The sequence below is a fragment of the Hyperoodon ampullatus genome, assembly GCF_949752795.1.
Source record: "Hyperoodon ampullatus genome assembly, chromosome: 1".
Classification (NCBI taxonomy): Eukaryota; Metazoa; Chordata; class Mammalia; order Artiodactyla; family Ziphiidae; genus Hyperoodon; species Hyperoodon ampullatus.
In genome coordinates, this window is record NC_136914.1 from 228639659 (window position 1) to 228659923 (window position 20265).

General features: G+C 45.2%; 1 protein-coding gene across 1 annotated transcript in view; it reads left to right on the plus strand.

The window, feature by feature from the left end:
- The first annotated feature begins 563 nt into the window (after positions 1 to 563).
- PPP2R2D (protein phosphatase 2 regulatory subunit Bdelta) overlaps positions 564 to 20265 on the plus strand; it is a 44227-nt gene continuing 24525 nt past the window's right edge. The window contains exons 1-2 of the mRNA XM_079705363.1: positions 564 to 697; positions 784 to 876. Of these exons, the coding sequence (XP_079561489.1) occupies positions 691 to 697; positions 784 to 876 (100 nt within the window). The 5' untranslated portion in view covers positions 564 to 690. The remainder of the gene's footprint in view (positions 698 to 783; positions 877 to 20265) is intronic.

The window sequence follows — 20265 nt, forward strand, 5'->3', positions numbered from 1 at the left end:
CTGATTACCGGGGCTCCAGCTGTGTCCGAGGAGAGTGATTTGCAGTGCGGCCAGGGGCGGTGGGCCGGCATGATGCTCTCAGGTGCGGGGCGCTCCAGGTGCGGCCCGGCCCGGAAGCTCCGCCCACCGGTCACTGAGCGCGCTCTCCATTGGCTGCTCCGCCGAAGGATCGCGCTCTCATTGGCCGAAGACTCTAGGGACGGGCCCGGCTCTGTCTCGCGGCCTCCAAAACTCCCCAGAGGGGCGGACGGCCGGCAGCGGCCCCGCGGCTGATCTTCAGGGGAGCACCAAGCTCCGGGCTCACAGCCGCCCGCCGGCCGGGGCGTCCCCGGCGGCCCTGAAGCCCCGTTGCCAGGGGGCGGGGCGCGGCGCGGGGCGCGCAGGCGCAGTCGGCGCACCGGGAGGCCCCCGCGGCAGTGCGTCCCGCCCCGCCCCGCCCCGCTCCGCTCGGAGGAGACTCCCGGCGGCCCCGCCCCCGCCTACGGCTGTCGGAGGCGGCGGGGGATGACGTCATCGAGCGGGACGACGGGCATTGGGCGCCATTTTGAAAAGGGAAAAAAAATACGGCGGCGGTGGCGGCGGCGGCGGCCGGGCTGAGGTGCTTGGGCGGCAGCAGCACCGCGGCCGCCTCCTACGTCCGCCGCCGCCTCGGCGCCCGGCCGCGCCCGGCCGCGCGCCGGCCGACCGGCCATGGCAGGTGAGGGCCCGCACGGGGCGGAGTCGGGAGCGGGCGAGGGGCGAGGGGCTAGGGGCGCGAGCCTGACGCGCCCGGTGTATCCGCAGGAGCCGGAGGCGGCGGCTGCCCTGCGGGCGGCAACGACTTGCAGTGGTGTTTCTCGCAGGTCAAGGGGGCCGTGGACGAGGACGTGGCGGAAGGTAAGGCCGCGCACCTGGGCGCCCCCGGGGCCCGGCTGGGCCGCTCCTGGCCGGGACGCGGGGCGGGCGCGCGCTCGGAGGTCCGGTCCGCCGGGGAGGCGACGCCGGCCCGGTCTCTAGGGGAGGCGGCCCCGGGGGTTATGTCAGGGGCCCAAGGTCGCGGAGCGCGCAGATGTCGGGTCTCCCGAGTGGATTCTGGGTTCTTTGCGCTGCAAGTGGCTGCCTCCTGCGTTTGCTGGAGCTCCGGAAATAACTGCAGAAGCCGGGGACTCGAGAAACGTAAGCTTGGGGTAACTGCAGACTGGCAGGAGCCGGGTGGGGAATCGCTCCGGCCTGGGTCAGGTCGGGGTCTCTGTCCAGTCACCTGTGCGATGGGGGCATCCTGTCCGGCCTCAGTTTCTTCTTTAAAAACAGGGTCGGACCCCTTGGTGCTTTAGATTGCTTTCTAAGGTTCCGAAGTTTTTCAGTTTTCTTATCAGCTCTTTCTCCTTCTCCGGCGGCGTGTTTTAAAGTTCCTGCTGCAGATTGCGCCTTTGAACTTTGCGGTGTTGAGGTTGGTTGGTCTTTTCCGTAACGGTGGTCGCAGGGGAGCAGCGTTGCGGGGGGCGGGGGCGCTTCCCACGGCGCCGCGTGTCGTCCTGAAGGAAGAACGCCTAGACTCGTGCCCGTGCGCGCGGTGCAGCGACGCGGGAGTGTAAAGTCAGGCAGTGACTCTTTTGCTGTTGTTCAGCCGTCTTACTCAACACGGTGAGCCTTTAATTTAATCCTCTCTTAAAAAGTATTTGTGTTTGCGTGAGCGACACCTTCTTTGCCCCAAGTACCTAGCAGCCTCTGGTCAGGTGTCCTGCGCCTTGCCTCCACCGTGCCCGCTCCCGTGACCTTTGGCTCCGTCCTCCTTCCCTCTGCACCTCCCCCTGGCAGAGTGACATCTGGAGATCCTCTGACATCTGGAGACAAACAGTGCTCAGATCAGTAAGCAGGTAAAACGGTGCTTCAGAAATTTGTGAAGTTGTATCTGATTTGAGATTGAGATTTCTCTTTACATTCACATAAGGTACGTTGTTTTTCACTTTGCAGTGCCAAGTGGGTGACCGTTCAGCTTACTCAAAATTCCTATTGGGGGTAAAGCAAAACCCGTTTACTCACGGGTAGGAAGGTGGGAGGGCTTAATGCCTGTCTTAACTTCTGGTTTCTTTCCCTTTTTATAAGAAGGTTTAGTTGATAAGCCGAATGAATTAAAATGTAAGTCTAACTAAAATGGTGTATTTTAAGTGTGATGTTACACTTCGAAAATGGTATTCTTTACTTTTAAAAAGTCTTGACGGAGATATTCTGTTCTCTGAATTAAACTGGAACTTTTTGCAATTTTACATCCCTACTTTAAGTAAAATTTTGACTACATCTAAAAGTTTGGTATTTTGAGTTATCTATTTTGTAAGATCGCTTTGTGGTAATTACCACATTTTTTTGGCGGTACGCGGGCCTCTCACCGCTGTGGCCTCTCCCGTTGTGGAGCACAGGCTCCAGAAGCGCAGGCTCAGCGGCCATGGCTCACGGGCCCAGCTGCTCCACAGCATGTGGGATCTTCCTGGACCGGGGCACGAACCCGTGTCCCCTGCATCGGCAGGCGGACTCTCAACCACTGCGCCACCAGCGAAGCCCCACATGTTTTTTTGATCGTGTGTATTCACAGCTCTCTGTCTTATTTCATACTTAATCCTCTATCAGGGTTAACACATTTATAACATTCATTATTTCGTCAAGTAGCCGTGATACTACCTGTTTGAATTGTACTATTTCCATAAAAGTCCATGAGAAGGAAGGAAAAAGTGATTGTTAACAGCTAGCGACTGGTAAGCAACGAGAATAAAGAAGCTGGTGGTGAAGCTGAGCCCAGACTCAGCCTTGGTGAAGAAGTGTTGATAAGAGATAATTAACGGGAGATGCAATTTAAGGGAGGTTACTGGACCTCGATACTTGGGCTGTAGGACTAGAGGTGTTAGTACGTTTATTTGTTCAGATTGGTGGGTGGTGAGATGTTTCGTTCTTTAAGGTTTTGTTCTATTCCAAGCTCCACTTTGCAGAGTTCTCTGGTAACCCTAAATTTTGTACCGTCTTTCTGCTTTCCGCTGCTGTGAGTGATCAGAAAGTGACTGAGGTGGGCCTCTCCTTGCTTGAGTATGGACATGAGGGGTACAGGGGCAAGTGTGGTCTCCCCTGACTTTTGAAGGTTGAGGAGTGGGTATAGTGGAGAGAGGCTTTTGACTTCCTTTTTGTTTTTAAAGCTAATAGAGTTTTGGGGGGGACACCTGAAGAAAGTATTGTAATGTGTAAAATTTGATGATGGCTTTTTTTTTAATAAAATATATCTTTATTAGAGTTTTTTTGTTTGTTTGTTTGTTTTTAGAAACAACAGGGTTTTGCTTGTGGGTCAGGTCAGCCCATCGTGCTACCAGGGATTTCCCATCTCCCTGCAAATAGCGATAGAGGTGGGCTCAAGAGGAAATTAGTAATTGTCCTGCTGGTGACAAGATGTGTGAGTGACAGTCTCTGGTGACTTGCCCCCTCTCCTTCCCCTATGACAAGCTGGCCAGGGTGGTAGGCATCGCCCCTGAAGGTGGAATAGGTGAGCTTTTATGCCTAGATGAACAAAGAGTCAAAATAGTAAAACCGGGGGGGGCTTCCAGAAGGAAGTGAGAGAGTAGTTGTTAGCCTGTACCTCCAAATACTTATGCTCTAAACAATGACTACTCTTTGGAAGTTGTTGAACATTTATACAGATTTTTCACACGTGATGTTTAGTCACCATCACCCAGCTCCTACTCCCTTTCCTTGGGCAACTTTCACTGCATGGACATCTTTTGCAGGTGTCACACGATATTACAGTCCTTCGCTTGTCTGTCTTCAGCAGTGTGAGCTCTACTTAAAGCTTGAGGGCTACGTGCCCCTCCCTCGCCCCACAGCCTTGTAGAAGACCCAGCCTGGAGGTAAAGATGGTTAAGTCTTACTATGTTCCCGAGATTGCTTCAAGTTACTTGTGCCCATTAATTCAGTCTGCACACAACCCTGGAAAGGAGGAACTCTTGTTCTTCCCAGTTTTAGATGTGGATGCCAAGGCCCAGAGGACAGGTGACTTCGTCAGCAGAGTGGCCAAGCCAGCGTTGGAAGCTGGGCAAGCTGGCTCCAGGGCCCATGCATGCTGTGCTGCATCAGTGACCATTTGTGGCCAGTACTGTTGAAGGCCCACTGTGGGGTGTGGCTCCCCAGCCATGGGATTGCTCTGTCCTTCCAAAGCTCAAGAGATCTCATCTCACTACCAAGAATTACAGGAAACGACCTGTGAAAGCAAATGAAAATGAGCTGTCTTTAAAGGGAGTGCCTATCAAAATGGCATAAGGTTAGTAACAAGGGTTTCAGAACGGCCATTCTCAAAGTATTTGAAGAATAGATAATACAGAGACAGAAAGCAGCGGGAACACCTGAACGTCAAGTGAGTGATACGGTAGCCTTGCCTGCCGAGTTACTCTCACAGGACCTCAGCTGCCCTCTTTCAGGGAAGCTCTGGGTCTGCTGCTTTTGTACATTCATTGCTCTTCTGATTTTCTGGAGGAACAGGGGGAACGGGTTAGAGGAGGGAAGGGCTTGTCATGAACTACTGCCTGGATAGACATAGTTTTTTGCATAGCTTGAGAGCAGCTGGTTCTTTTCATCTCAGAGTGTGTAGGTTTAAGTGTCTAGACTTTCTATTTGATGATTTTATTTTAACTGGTTTCTTCACGATCTAATCTATTGCTTTGAATTAGACATTAATCTTTTTCTAAAGACATGATGCTTAACAAAACTAAAGGTTCACCTGCTTAATTCAAGCTTGAGTCTGGGAAGTTGTGTAAATAATGTAGGTTTCTGGGTAATCTGGTATGCCCAGCCTTTCTGAAAGGGTTTACATAGATGTTATGAAAGAAAGAAACATTTAAATTGGCGAAGGGTAACAAAAATTAAGAGCACTTGGGCGTCAGTAGCAGGAAGTTATTGTGTTTCATTGAATATAAGATACATGTGATTTCAAAGATGTGAAAATGAAGGAAAATGTGCTTCTTAGAATCAATGAAATACCATATTTGTGAATGCAAAACTTTTCAGTCGGGCTTCCCTGGTGGCTCAGTGGTTGAGAGTCCGCCTGCCGATGCAAGGGACGCGGGTTCGTGCCCCGGTCCGGGAAGATCCCACGTGCCGCGGAGCAGCTGGGCCCGTGAGCCACGGCCGCTGAGCCTGCGCGTCCGGAGCCTGTGCTCTGCAACGGGAGAGGCCACAGCGGTGAGAGGCCCGCGTACCGCACAAAAAAAATAAATAAATAAAAATTAAAAAACCATTAAAAAAAATCTGTTGTTTTGATGGGAAGTTCTGGGTTCAGTTCATGTCTGCTGTTTATCAAGCTTGAAGGCCCTTTCTAAACCTCAACTTGCTTGTCTAGAAATCACATCATAAGATTTCTGTTGAGATAAAGCAGTGCTGTGCTTTTGAACCTGTAAGGTGTTGTTGAAGTGTTAGTTACAACTGTTCACTAATTTTCATGTATTTTGAGGTGTTTGGGTTTAGTTGTAGCTATATTTAAATGTGAAAGTAGCAGCCTCTTAGTTTTTCCCGACCTCCCTCAATCTCTCCACTCACCCCAGATCCCTTCCATAGGCCTCTTGGTTTTTCCATCATTATTCAGTGATCTTCCCATGCCTTGATCTTGGCTCATTCCCAACGTAGAATACAGCTTTCCCCTGCTAGCCTATCTGGAAGCAGAGCATTCCTACAAAACCTTTTGTAAGCCGAAATGGTGTAAAGGGAGAAGCAATAATTACCTTAGGCACAGGTGTCAATTACCTTATGACACAGAAGGAGTCAAGGTAAAGCCCAGACGCTCAGACACAGTTCAAAGCTCTCACAGCTTGATGCTGAGATGCTCAGTGTAGCTCCTGGAGAAGGAGCTTGGTGGGGCCCCTCTCACTGCTCAGGGTGCACTACCTGTATAATCATTTCCTGCAAAACAAATGCTGAAGGCTTATTTTGCCCTTTTTTTTTTTTTCCAAAAGTGAAATCTTCAGATTTCTTGCAGTTAGCAAGCTGTAGGTCTTTGGTAAAAGCGAAGTGACATACAGCGAGCTTTCAAAACATGGGGGATTTCTCAGGAATTCTCTGGTAGTCCAGTGGTTAGGATGCCGGGCTTTCACTGCCCGGGGCCCGGGTTCGATCCCTGGGCGGGGAACTAAAATCCCGCAAGCCATGCGGGGCGACCAGAAAAAAAAAGCAGGTGGAGGATTTCTATATTCTTTTCGTTTCCTCCTTCCACACCTAGTCATCCATCTAAATCCATGTCAGACTCCACTTTCTTTATGAAGCACTACTCAGCCCCTCTTAACATCCTTTCCTGTCACTTAGCTTGTCCTGGTGTTTAGCATTGGCTGTATCCTGCTTGTTCTCTAGTTTTATCATATGGGTCAGGCTTGCTCTTCAACTTGATGTTAATCAAGATATTGAAAGATTTGGGTACAGATTCCACTTCAGCCCTCTTACTAGCTTTGTGTTAACGTGACAGTTACTTACCTTCTGTTCCTCAGCTGTAAAACAGGGTGCCGTTTCCTGTGACCATTGCAGGTCGTTAGAAAGATTCCAGGTGGTGCAGGAAAAGCTTCGGCACACTGGCTCACAGTAACTGATAGCTGTTAAAATGTTGGTGTCTCTTTTTTTTTAATTTTTCATACAATTTTTAAAGGTTACTTTCCATTTACGGTTATTACAAAATATTGGCTCTGTTCCCCATGTTGCACAGTACATCCTTGAGCCTATCTTATACCCAGTAGTTTGTACCTCCCACTTCCCCACCCCTATATACCCCCCACCCCATAACCACAAGTTTGTTCTCTATATCTGTTAGTCTGCTTCTTTTTTGTCATATTCACTCGTTTGTTGTGTTTTTTAGATTGAACATATAAGGGATATCATACAGGGTTTGTCTTTGACTTCACTTAGCATAATGCCCTCCAGGTCCCTCCATGTTGTTGCAAATGGCATTATTTCATTCTTCTTTATGGCTGAGTAGTATTCCATTGTGTAGTAGATGTGCCACATCTTCTCTATCCATTCATCTGTCGATGGACACTTAGGTTGCTTCCATATCTTGGCTATTGTAAATGGTGCTGCCATGGACATTGGGGTGCATATATCTTTTCAAATTAGTGTTTTTGGTTTTTTTCAAATATATACCCAGGAGTGGAATTGCCAGATCATATGATAACTCCATTTTTAGTTTTTTGAGAAACTGCTACACTGTTTTCCACAGTGGCTGCACCAGTTTACATTCCCACCAAGAGTGGAGGAGGGTTCCCCTTTCTCCACATCCTTGACAACAGCTGTTGTTTGTGTTCTCTTTGATGCTAGCAGAATGCTGATGTCTTAAGAGACCCTCCTGCATAGGAGAGTGACTTACTCTGTGTGGCTCCAGGGAGCCGCCTTAAGAAAATGAAGGTTGTTATGGGGGCCGGCTTTCCGCTCGGTTCATCTACAGAGTTGGTAACAGCGTCCTGAAGGTCTGCTCGTGCTGAATGTTGCAGTGGAGAAACCCAGTTTCTGCCTCACAACACCCTGTGTTTAGACAGCGACTGGCAAGCAGTTGGGTCCTGGCACCATCGTGAGAGCAGGGTGTGTGGAGGGCATGTGATTGAGTGCCCAGGACACAGGACTTGGGTGGGGAGTGAAGGGAAGGAAATCAGGGTGTAGGAAGAGGGAGGAAGGAAAGGGAGAAGAATGTTCCAGATTGAGGGGGCTTGGAGTGGAGATGGCAGAGAACGTGGTGCATTCTGGGAAACCAGAGTACTTGGTGTGTTACGTCTGGCAAAGAAGGGGAAGGCCCGAGACGAGGGGCGGGCTGGCAGGGACCAGAGTGCTGAGTAAAGGCCTTGAATACTGTGCTGAGCACCTTGAATTGTGTTTCGAAGTAAATGTGATCATAAACGTTTAAGATTCTCACTAGAGGAGTGACATCAACTTCACGGAAGGTCACTCTGGCCTTTGGAAAATGGGTGGTGACGGGGTACGAGTGGAGACAGAAATGCCAGCTGCTCAGCTACTGCAACAACAAAGGCTGGCAGTGTGAGCTTACACTAAATCAGAGGTTTTCGGGTTCTTTTTAAAGGGCCCAATAGTAAATATTTCGGACTTTGCAGGCCAGTCTTGTCTCGTCTGCTCAACTCAACTGTGCCTTTGCAGCAGGAAAGCAGCCAGAGACCCCAGGAACATAAGGGTGTGGCGGTGGACCAGCACCCCTATGTACAGATCAGCAAGGGCCGGATTTTGACCTCACATGGTAGTTTGCCTGCTCTGTTCTCAGCCAGTGGTTCTCAAAGCCCTTGGGTTCCAAAACCTCTTGGTTTTATGCTCTTAATAATTTTTGAGGACCAGAGAGCTTTTTGTTCATGAGGGTTATGTCTGTCAATATTTACTGTATTGGAAATTAGGACAACTGAAACGATTTATTATTTCACTTTAATAATAAATATATTACATGTTATCATAGCATTTTTAATGAAAAACAACTTTACCAAGACCAAAAAAGATGGAGAAGAGTGCCATTGTTTTATACTTTGCAGGTGTTTTAAGTGTAGGGCTTAATAGGAGACAGGTGGATTCCTACGTCTGCTTCTACATTCCATCTGTTACTATTGTTTTATCGAAATATTTGAAGAAAATTTGGCCTCATACTTACATGTAGTTAGAACAGGGAGGGGTGGTTTAATAGCCTTTTCATGTAATTGTAGATATTTCACTTTAATACGACAACAGAACTGCACACGTGGTGGTTTCTTCTAGTTACACTCTGGAACCTGAGACCGTATCAATGAATTGTTTAACCCTGTTAACATTAAAGTCCATAGTTCTATCTTGTACTTTGACTGTATCCCTTGCTCACGTGGGTAATTTGGTAGCATCACACCTTGGTCATTTGGAAATACACTGAGTTATTGGTACACTGAGTTATTCAGATCTTCTAAATGTTGATACATTTCATTGTACAAGATCAAGAAAATCACCACTGATCTCATTAGAAAAGTCTTAAAGTGGGAAGCTGTCAAATTAATAGTAGTAGAAACAAGTTTTCCAAAATTCTGATTTCTCTTGAAAGCTTGGATTTTATCATTGGCAACAAATACCGTGAGTTGTTTTCTGTGTAGTGAGTGGCTCACTTTGTTTATTTTTAAGAAAATTTCTGCCAGATGTCAAAATCTAAACAACCATAATTGGTCAGTTGTTCTTTCAGATAAAAGTGGCATTCCATGAAAATGGCTGGTTTAACCTGCAGCACTAACAACCGTGCACATGCTTTTCCTTGAGACAGTCACTGTACTCGGGGGTACAGCAAACCTGCTGTGTGCCTAGCGCCCATCTTACCACAAAGCATATTGAAAAGACTCATACTAATGGGTTGGGATTGAGTAAAATTAATTCGTTTGATGGTTCATCAAGGATATTCCTCAGTAAAACTGGCTTTTTCCCTTTCTTTCCTTCCTGCCCGCGTGGTGTGAGCAGCAGGACCGCTGGTGCGGTTCCGTGCTGCTGAGCGATGCATGCTGGACGCCAGCAGTTTCAGCCACGTTGCTTCTGCTCCGTCATCCAGGTGACAACACGGTGAAAATGGCAACGCGGATTACTGTGAAAATAGTTTTGACCTTGTGGTCCTCGAAGAGGGTCTTGGGTACCCGCAGGGGTCCACAGACCACACTTTGAGAACTACTGCTTTGAAGCTAGCTACTAGCAATAGGAATAACAGAACAGGGCAGATTTTAAGATTAACTGTCCCCTCTCATCGTTACTGGATTTTGCTGTTTTTGTCTCAGCAGACAAAAGCAGAGCATTCATTATTTAAAGTAACTCACATGATGCAGATGTAAAAAGAGTAAAAGCAAAAGTTCTTCTTCATTCCTCCCCAGAGGTAATGACCCTTAACAGTGTGTGTATGTTTTTTAGACCATTTCCTATTCATTTATCCATGTACTTTTGTTTTAAAATTTAGTTTGCGTGTAAGCAGTGGTTTTTAAATCCCCTACAAAGTGTGAATCCTATTATAAATGTTGTTTGCTTGCTTGTTTGCATCAGCAGTGTGTAATTTGAGATCGTACAGTGACCCGGGCTTTCTGCTGAGCTGTGCGTACACTTGAGCCTGTTTGACCCTGAACATAGCCCCTGGAGATGTCAGTGCTACTGTTGCTTGTGTTTACAAATGAGCACATTGAATCTCAGAAGATGTAGTCACTTGCCCAAGGACACAGAGCTAGTGGGTGCTGAGGTCAGGATTTCAGCCCAGGTGTTCTGGGTCCAGAGCCCACACGTCAGTATTTTTAACCATGCTGCCTTCTTGCATAGCTCGATTTGATCCTTTTTGATGGCTACAGAGTATATAGTTGTACAGACTACTCATTTATTTAACAAGTCCTCCGTTGGTGGGTCCAAGTTTTGCTGTTACTAAAGATGCTGCAGTAAAGAGACTTCTCCATCCATCTGCCTGGGGCAGGCGTTCCTGTGGCTAGAGTCCTAGAAACAGACACACTCAAAGGCCTCCAACATTTACCTTTTTAGGCTGCCAAATTGTCCTCCAAAAGACGGTGCTGACTTACACCTTCCCCAAACTTTTCCTTCTCCACTCATGCTGGGAATATTAAACTTTTTAATTTTAGCTATTTTAATGTCAATTTTAATGTTGTAGTTTGCATTTCCTTACAGTTGGCAATTGAGATTTTTTTTGTCAACTATTTCTGTTTCTTCCGTGAATTGTCAGATTGTATCTCTTGTCCATTTTTCTACTGAGGTTTTTAGAAATGAATTTTAAAAGCTTTTTAATACATTATAAGTACTAATCTCTGAATATTTTTTATTAACCTTGAGTGCTAATTTTTCAGTTATGTCCCCTGTATGTGTGTCTTCTATAGGCGGGTTTTTTGTTGCTGTTGCCGCTGTCGGGAATTAAGAAAAAGCTGAGATCTTGGTTGGGTCAGTAGTGGTGTGGAAGAGGAGCAGTGTGGGACAACAGGAGTGATTCATAGGTTGGACTAAATACTGAGAGCCGGAGCTCAGAGAGTGACCGTGAAAACAGAAGAGCTTGGAAAATTCACAGAGAGCTTGGTAAGGCTGTCAGAGTTACACAGACTGGGGAGCAGACCTTAGTGTGTTTTATCTAGATCTCCAGAGATAAGGAAGTCACAACTAAAACGCGGGTGTATGAATTCTATATCTTGTGCTATACGTAGCACAGTGCTGGCACATAGGAAGTATTTTAATAAATTGTGAATTCTTAGTGAGTCATGATACCTGCCCCAAAGGTATTAAGTTCCCTGATAATGATGTGGAAATTTGGGGTGTAAAAAAGGAACAAACGATGAGTCCTCATTTTTTAACCATATCTGTAAACGTGTCATTCATTTTTAAAAAGGGGTAAGAGAGTTCATATAAATCATCAAAGAAAGGGCATTAATGGGCAAAGACTTCTTTTTTAATTTATTTTATTTTTATTTATTTTTGGCTGCGTTGGGTCTTTGTTGCTGCACGGGGGCTGCTCTTCATTGCAGTCCGTGGGCTTCTCATTGCGGTGGCTTCTGTTGCGGAGCACGGGCTCCAGGCACACAGGCTTCAGTAGTTGTGGCTCACAGGCTCAATAGTTGTGGCACATGGGCTTAGTTGCTCACGGCATGTGGGATCTTCCCGGAACAGGGCTCGAACCCATGTCCCCTGCATTGGCAGGCGGATTCTTAACCACTGCGCCACCAGGGAACCCCACAAAGATGTTTTAATTAAAGCAGTGGTGAGGTTTTATTGTTGCTTTACATTTCTGGAAAGAGTATCTCTACACTCATTTTTCTGGAGGGCAATTTCACATATATCTATCAAACCTTAAGCAAGGGTTGGGAGCCTATGACTCATTCCACTTACAGGAATATGCCAGCTTTTTTTTTTTTTTTTTTGGCTGCATTGGGTCTTCGTTGCTGCGCACGGGCTTTCTCTAGTTGTGGCGAGCAGGGGCTGCTCTTCGTTGCGGAGCACGGACTGTAGACGTGCCAGCTTCAGTAGTTGTGGCACACAGGCTCGGTAGTTGTGGCTCGTGGGCTCTAGAGCTCAGGCTCAGTAGTCATGGCTCACGGGCTTAGTTGCTCCGTGTCATGTGGGATCTTCCCGGGCCAGGGCTCAAACCCATGTCCCCTGCATTGGCAGGCAGATTCTTAACCACTGTGCCATTAGGGAAGTCCTGTACCAGCATTTCATGAAGATGTATTTACAGAGTTGTGCATTGCAGCCATAAAATATCAGGGAAAAAATTCCCAAAAGTAAGTGATTAAAAGTGATTTAAAAAGTGATTAAAAGTGAAGTGATTAAATGGATTGTGGTGCACCCATATTGTGGTTTAAAGGGGTCTGTGCCTGCCGGAGAGAAGTTTGTGACGTGTTAGGTGAAAAAAAGCAATTCACAGAACAGTGATTGCATGTAAAACTGAGTGGAGTTGTAAATGTCTGGAAGATGCAGGATAGCTGACATCAGTGGGGACCGGGGGTAGTGAGGGGTCAGGTTTGCATCAGAGGGACTTTGGCTTTTATTCTACACGCTTCTGTATTATTTAATGTTCCGCACCAAGGCAGCATTGTTTTTGTGATGATAAAAAGAAAAAGACCAGTTCAGAAAAGGGAAAGACCAGCTTTGTAACAGCGGAGGAAGGTTTCCCTTCCTGCTACTTATGAACACCTGCTGTTCAGGCTGCCACTTGAAAACACCCTAAACATTTTTTTGTAAGGTTTTTGTTTCTTAGGGGTTTTTTGGAGTATAGTTGATTTACAATATTGTGTTACTTTTAGGTGTACAGCAAAGTGAATCAGTTATATGTATATTTTTTCCAGATTATTTTCTATTATAGGTTATTGCTATACTATAAGATACAAGACACTGACTATAGTTCCCTGTGCTGTACAGTAAATCCTATTGCTTATCTGTTTTATGTAGTTTGTATCAACCCAATTTTTCCGAGTTTTAATTGTTCTTCTCCAGGTATCTGTGATGACAAAATAGATATCCATAAGAATATATATTACTGAAGCTCTAGTATTTATAACTAGATGTAAAGCAAAGCAAAATGACAGCCCAGCTGATGATGATTGTTGAAAGGGGAGCCTTCAGTACCTGGTACACCAGTGTGTTTGTAAATGGACCTAACTATCCATCTCATGGAGGCTGTTTGTGGCTTGGTTTCGGCCATTTGCAGTGACCTGTGTATCTACATGTTCTAAAGAAATGTCATAATTTCTTCCTTTTTTTTTTTGGATACACCTTACATATAGGAGAAATATTTTATTATTTTTTTTATTTTATTATTTACATTTTGGCTGCGCTGTGCAGCATGTGGGATCTTAGTTCCCCTGCTGGGGATAGAACCCACACCCCCTGTGGTGGAAGCACAGAGTCTTAACCACTGGACTGCTAGGGAAGTCCCTAGGAGAAATATTTTAAATCTTGAGACAACCATTTGCCACCACACTTTTTTTTTCCTTAACAATATCTGTTTTCTCCTCTATAGCTTTTTTTTTTTCTTTTTTCTTTTTTTTTTTTTGGTCCTCTGGGTCTTAGTTGCAGCTCATGGGATCCTTAGTTGCAGCTTGCCAGCTCCTTAGTTGTGGCATGTGCACTTTTAGTTGCAGCATGCGTGTGGGATATAGTTCCCTGACCAGGGATTGAACCCTGGCCCCTTGCATTAGGAGTGCAGAGTCTTAACCACTGTGCCACCAGGGAAGTGTCCCTCCCACCTCCCATTTTGATAAACTTTATAGTTGTCCTTTAAAATAAGTAGTAATATACATATTATTAACATAATATCAATAATTATTATATAATTAATTATACAGTTACATATACATGTAAGGTATATTTATTTATTAAAATATATATAATACTGTATGCTAATTGTAAACACCCATGTTCTCAACATTTGGCCATATTTGTTTCAGATTTAAGATGTAAAAGTTACAGTTGAAGTTCTCTCTCTTTTTAACTCCCCAATTCCATTTCCTGAACTTTTCTCTCCTTCCTTCACCAGTGGCAACTTCTACCATAAAGTTGGCCTCTAAATTCCCTGCTTCTGAATTTTTATCGAAATAGATGTACTGCTGCTGCTTTTTCTCCAGTTGTCTTGCTTTTGTTAGACCTTAAGGATCTAATTGAATGTTAGAGGTCAACATTTATTAGATTTTGACTTTGGTTATGATAAAAAAAAAAGCATGTATCTGTCAGTTGTCGAAGTCATCTGAAATATCAGAGATAGTTCTTGAAGTAGTATTAGCCACAGTGATCACTGATTTTTTTTCTGCCATCAAGCCCTGGTTATGTTCAGGTATGTAGTAGTGATAACAATCTGAAAATGAGAGAATGCAAAAAATCTTTATTTTAACCATTCACAGTTTACTTAATGTCTATTAAAGCACAGTAGAATTCAGCAGGAAAAGGAGAAATTGATGGGAATTATGAAATTATCCACTTAGGACTTTCTGTGTGCCTTTTAAAGTACTGTTCAGGGTAAAATGTGTTCCTAAGTAAAATAATATAATTGTATGAATTGTTGTTTTAGAAATCCATTGAAAGTTTACCTTTGGGGGAATTCCCTAGTGGTCTAGTGGTTAGGGCTCTGCACTCTCACTGTTGAGGGCCCAGGGAAGGGCCCAGGTTCAATCCCTGGTCGGGAAACTAAAATCCCACAAGCTGTGTGTGGCACGGCCAAAAAAAAAAATTTACCTTTGGGTTGCTGGCTCTGCAGGCCTGGTGGTGGCCGGCAGAGGGCAGGCTGGGTTTAGGGAGAACAGGTGCCCTCACCTTTCAGACTTGGCTCCTGAGGTTGCATCTCCTTGTTTCATTTGACCTACAAGAGAAAAAAATAACACTCAAGCTAACGTGGAATTGGCTTTTTTTTTTTTAAGGTTTGTGAATTTTTTTAAATTGTGATAAACTATACATAGCTTAATATTGATCATTTTAATTATTCCTACGTGTACAGTTCAGTGGCATTAATTACATTCACAATATTGTGTGACCACCACTACCTCTACCCAAAACTTCTTCATCATCTCCAACAAAAACTCCACACCTGTTACATAACAACTCCCTCTTCTCTCCTCCCTGCAGCCCCTGGTAATCTCTGTTCTACTTTCTGTGTATTTTCCTATTCCAGGAACTGCATATAAAACTGGAATTATACAATATTGGTCCATCTGTATCTGGTTTATTTCACTACAAATAATGTTTTCAAGATCTACCCAAGTTGTAGCATGTATCAGAATTTTTTTAAGATTTTATTGTTCTGGAGCTATTTTAGGTTCACAGCGAAATTAAGCGAAAGGTACAGCAATTGCCCATATACCACACCCCCCCTTCAACCTCCCCCACGGTCAGCACCCCCTGCGGTAACAGCATGTTACATGTGTTGCAGTCAGAGAGCCAAGATGGGCACATCATCATCACCCATAGTCCATAGTCGACCTCAGGGTTCACTCTTGATGTTGTACATTCTGTGGGCTTGCACAAATGTGTAATGACACGTCTCCATCAGTATAGTCTCATACAGAGTCGCTTCCCTGCCCTCAAACTCCTCTTTGCTCAGCCTGTTCACCCCTCCCTTCCTCCCCCCCCCCCACCAGCAACCACTGATTGTTTTTTATTTCTGTCTCCATGGTTCTGCCTTTTCCAGAATGTCATAGAGTTGGAATCATACAGTAGGCAGCCTTTTCAGATTGGCTTCTTTCACTTTGTAATAAGCACTTAAAGTTCTTCCCTGCCTTTCATGGCTTGGTGGCTCGTTTCTTTGTACACTGAATAATATTCCAGTGTCTGGATGGACCACAGTTTATTAACCCCTTCACCTACGGAAGGACATCTTGGCTGTTCCAGGTTTTGGCAGTTATGAATACAGCTGCTACAAACATTTGTGTGCAGGTTTTTGTGTGGATGTACATTTTCCACTCTTTGGGTAAATACCAAGGAACAAAGTTGCTGGGTGGACCGTATGGTAAGAGGACGTTTATTTTTGTTAGAAGCTGTCAAGCTGTCTCCTGAAGTGGCCGCACTGCTCTGCGTTCCCACCAGCGATGTAACGGAGTTCCTGCCACTCCGCACCCTCTCTAGCACTTGGTGTTGTCCGTGGTTTTGGAGTTTGACCATTCTAATAGGTGTGTAGCGCTATTGTGTGTTACTTTACATTTTCCTGATGACATATGCTGTGGAGCATCTTTTCATATGCTTGTTTGCCATGTGTATATCTTATTTGGTGAGGTGTCTGTTAAGGTCTTTTGCCCATTTTGTAATTGGGTTGTTTTCTTATTGTTGAGTTTTAAGAGTTCTTTTGTATATTTGGATACCAGTTCTTTATCAGATGTGTCTTTTGCAAATGTTTTCCCCCAGTCTGTAGCTTGTCTTCTCATTCTCTTGAATGTATCAGAATTTCATTCCATTTTATGGCAGAATTAGATACGGATTTTTTGAAATAGAAATAATACATTTCTAACCTCATTTTTTATGTTGTTTTTGGTCGTTGAATGTACTTTTTAAATTTTTACCCTTAAACAATAAATGCATTCCTGAAAAGGTATTTGGAAATTGGATTATTTATATGCATTGAGTGAAATTACTGGTCAAAAATAGCTTGTTACGGGCTTCCCTGTTGGTGCAGTGGTTGAGAGTCCGCCTGCCGATGCAGGGGACACGGGTTTGTGCCCCAGTCTGGGAAGATCCCACATGCCGCGGAGCGGCTGGGCCCGTGAGCCATGGCCGCTGAGCCTGCGCGTCGGGAGCCTGTGCTCCGCAACGGGAGAGGCCACAACAGTGAGAGGCCCGCATACCGCAAAAAAAAAAAAAAAAAACATAGCTTGTTACAAGTTTTTTCTATAGTAAAAAATCACAAAGTTGGGGTAGATAATTGCTTAAAGTTTGGTAAACTCTGACTTGTTTTATCATTCACCTGGTAAAGTTCTCACTTACTTGATAACCTTGCCTATTTTAGGGTTTCTCTAACTTAGATATCTGTGAGTTCTTTCATGTGTGTTTAAATGTAGTTAACTTTGTACTTAGTTATAAGGAAGAATCTCAGGGCGGTGTGTGTTCCTAACAGATGCTAACAAAAGTTGGCATTTGAGGAGAAACATTAGCAGCCTTGTTTTTCTAATGTGATGGACTAGGTTCAGATTTAGACAGAGGTTATTCTTCTTTTGGTACCAATTCCTCAAGTTAATGACCTTTTTACTGTAGATGACAAAAATACTAGTCACTGTCTTCTTGCTAGTTTGACTGAGTCTGAAATCCAGGGAGGAGCTGTGTGTTGTTACATGTCTAGGCATGCAGCAGGGAGAGGGGCTGAAAGTAGAAACTGTGCTGAGAATAGTTAGTGACCCGAGGCAACGAGTGAACTTTGACCTCCTCATTCTTGCTTCTTGTGCATCCATCCATGGTGTGGAAGGTGCCCTGAGCAAAGCACTGCTCTTCAACAGACATAGACGTGGTCCTAGGATGGAAGCAGTTAGCTAGTTAATTGCCATTGTGATGAGGGCTGCAGAAGGAGTCAAGGGGGTTCCCTGGGCAGTGGCCCTTTGAGCTCTAAAGTGAAGGATGGATGGGCATGGACTGGGTTGAGGGATGGGAGGCGTGGTCCAGGCAGAGTAGAACGTGGAGGAGGGCTTGAAACAGGAAGAATTATGACCAGTTCAGGAACCTGAAAGAGGCCTGGGTGATCAGACCATAGAAAGGAAAGGGGAGAAGAGACTGAGGATTTTGATCTTTCTCCTAAGGGCAGTAGGGATTCACGTGATGTGTCTTAGTGGGAAAATAGCACGATCGCATTTGTGTTTAAAAATAAAAATTGCTCCAGATGCAGTGTGCAGAGGTGGGCTGGAATCATTTTAGGGCAAGATGCTGCTTTTTAATTTTCAAAAGAGCCTAGTAAGTATGTTGATGATTGTGTTACAGAGACATTGCCCTGTCCTTCATAGTTATAGAGTGCTTTGGCTTGCTTTGGATCAGGCTTCTGCCGTGGACCACCCAGTTCTAATTTACCGAAAGAATTACTAAGCATGAAATTAAGCGTAAAATCTCCTAGCTGTAATTCAAGTGTGGGAGAAAGGTTAAGACCGGCAGGTAGCCTTTTGGGTTAAAACTTTCTAATTTTTAACATGTGGTGGGGGGAATAGAATGGAATATTCTGTATGAATTGGATTTTCCTTGAAAAGGGTGATTAATTTTCCAGTGGGCTTTAATTTTAATAACAAGTTAAATGTGGTTTCCTAAGTTTTGAAGTCTGCTGAACTTCATTAGGCAAGACATCTAGTTAGGGAATGATGTAAACACTAATTTTCCTGATAAACAACAATAAAAGATTCACCATATCCTTCTGCTGCCTTTATCTCCTTATGCACATGCTTTGCAAGAAGTAACCAAAAAAACAGAACAAAACCAAAAGCAAGGGATCTTTAGGTTTAAATGGAAGGGGGATTTAAAATAGTGTTTTGTTGAAAAATTCATAGCAGGGTTTTGTTTAGAAAAACTTGAAATAATGTAGTCTACTTTTAGAATATAACCGAGAAATGTTACAAGTCGAGAAGACCTTTTAATGACTTGATCCAATCATTTTATGGTGTACTTTCAAAAAACAGCTTTATTGAGATATAATTCACATAGCATGAAACTCATCCTTTTAAAATGTACAGTTCAGTGTTTTTAGTATGTTCACAGAGTTGTGCAGCCATCACCACTAGCTAATTTTAGAACATTTTCATCACTCCCAAAAGAAACTCACTAGCAGTCCCTTCTCAATCTTTCCTCCCCCACCTCCTGGCAACCACTAACCTACTTTCTGTTTCTATGGATTTGCCTGTTCTGCACATTTCATTTAAATGAAGTCATATAATATGTGGCTGCATGCCAGTCTGACAGGAGCAAGGGAGCCTGAGATAAATGGCCACACCCTCGGTTCACGTCTTACACGTTCATGCACGGAGAAAGTTGACTGGTTTGGTGATGGTGGCAGAGGAGCTGGGTGGGTTGAAATAGGTGCACTTGCCACGTGGTGGGAGCAGACAGTCCTTAGAGGGGCTCAGGAGAGAGCGGAAGGCAGTGAGCGCAGGGAGCCAGCCGGCTCGGCTTCAGGAGGACCAGGTGCGGCAGAGGCCAGAGGAGGGTGGGCCGCTTTTTTCCTTAAGCTGAGAGATTGCAGCGCTCCTGTTTGAAAATGGGAGCGGTCTATTAGAGGGGAGAAGAGGGACGATTGACGGAGGAGCATGGTCCCCGAGGAGGCCAGGTAGCATAGGGCCTCCTGCTTTGGTGGGTCCCAGCTCGAAGCAGCGGCTCCTCCCGTTGCCACAGGGAAGGGGGGTCAGTCCCTGCAGGTGCTGTATTTGTTCGTGGGTGTGTGTGGACGGTCTCTTCTGGGCATTTCTGTTTTTCAGAGAAATAACACAGAATTATTAACAGAAAGTGAAGTGTGGGTGGCTGAGGTGCTGGAAGTTTGAGAGGAAAAGGTGTGAAGGGGGTGTTGTGAAGTAGGGGGAAATCAGTGGTCTGGGAGCATCAGACGAAAATCTGTGAGCGGGCGTTGGGGAGCGAACAGCCGCCACTGGAGAGGGCTTTGGGGGAACTCGGGGGTCGGCATGTCTCAGAGCGAGAAGATGGAGGGAGCGTTCCAGGGAGAGGGCGAGGCTGTAGACAGAGAGAGGCTTGGGGAGGGTGGACTCTCGAGTCAGGCTGGGGAAGCACGGGACCAAATGCGGAGAAGATGGATAGAAGTAAACAGGACACAGGGAGATGCCCAGGTGTGCAGCACAGTGGTGTTCACAAATGCAGACATCCTTGGAAATGACCCAGATCAAGAAAGCACCCAACCCTTACCCGCAGCCCTATTCCAGCCCAGCTGCTGACATTATGGATTCCATTCCCCTGTTTCTGAACTTAATATAAATAGGATCGTGGTGTAAGTACTCCTTAGTATTTTCTTCATGAAACTAATCCGTGTTGTGTGTGCAGTGGTTGTTTGCTCACTTCCACTGCTGTGTGGTACTCCGCCATGTGAACGGTCCACAATTTATGCATCCTTTCTGCTGTTGATGGACATTTGAGTCGTTTCTCTTGCAAACATGCTACTGTGAACATTCTTATAAGTGCTTTAATGGTACATGTATGTGTTTCTGGTGGCTGTGCACCTAGAGTGAGATTTCTGGGTCCTAGGATGTGTGGACGTTTAGCTTTTGTGGATGTTGCCAGTTTTCACTCCCACAAGTGGTGTGTGAGAGTTCCTGTTGTTCCCTGTCCTTGCGAACACATGGAAGTCTTTAGTTTCAGCCATTT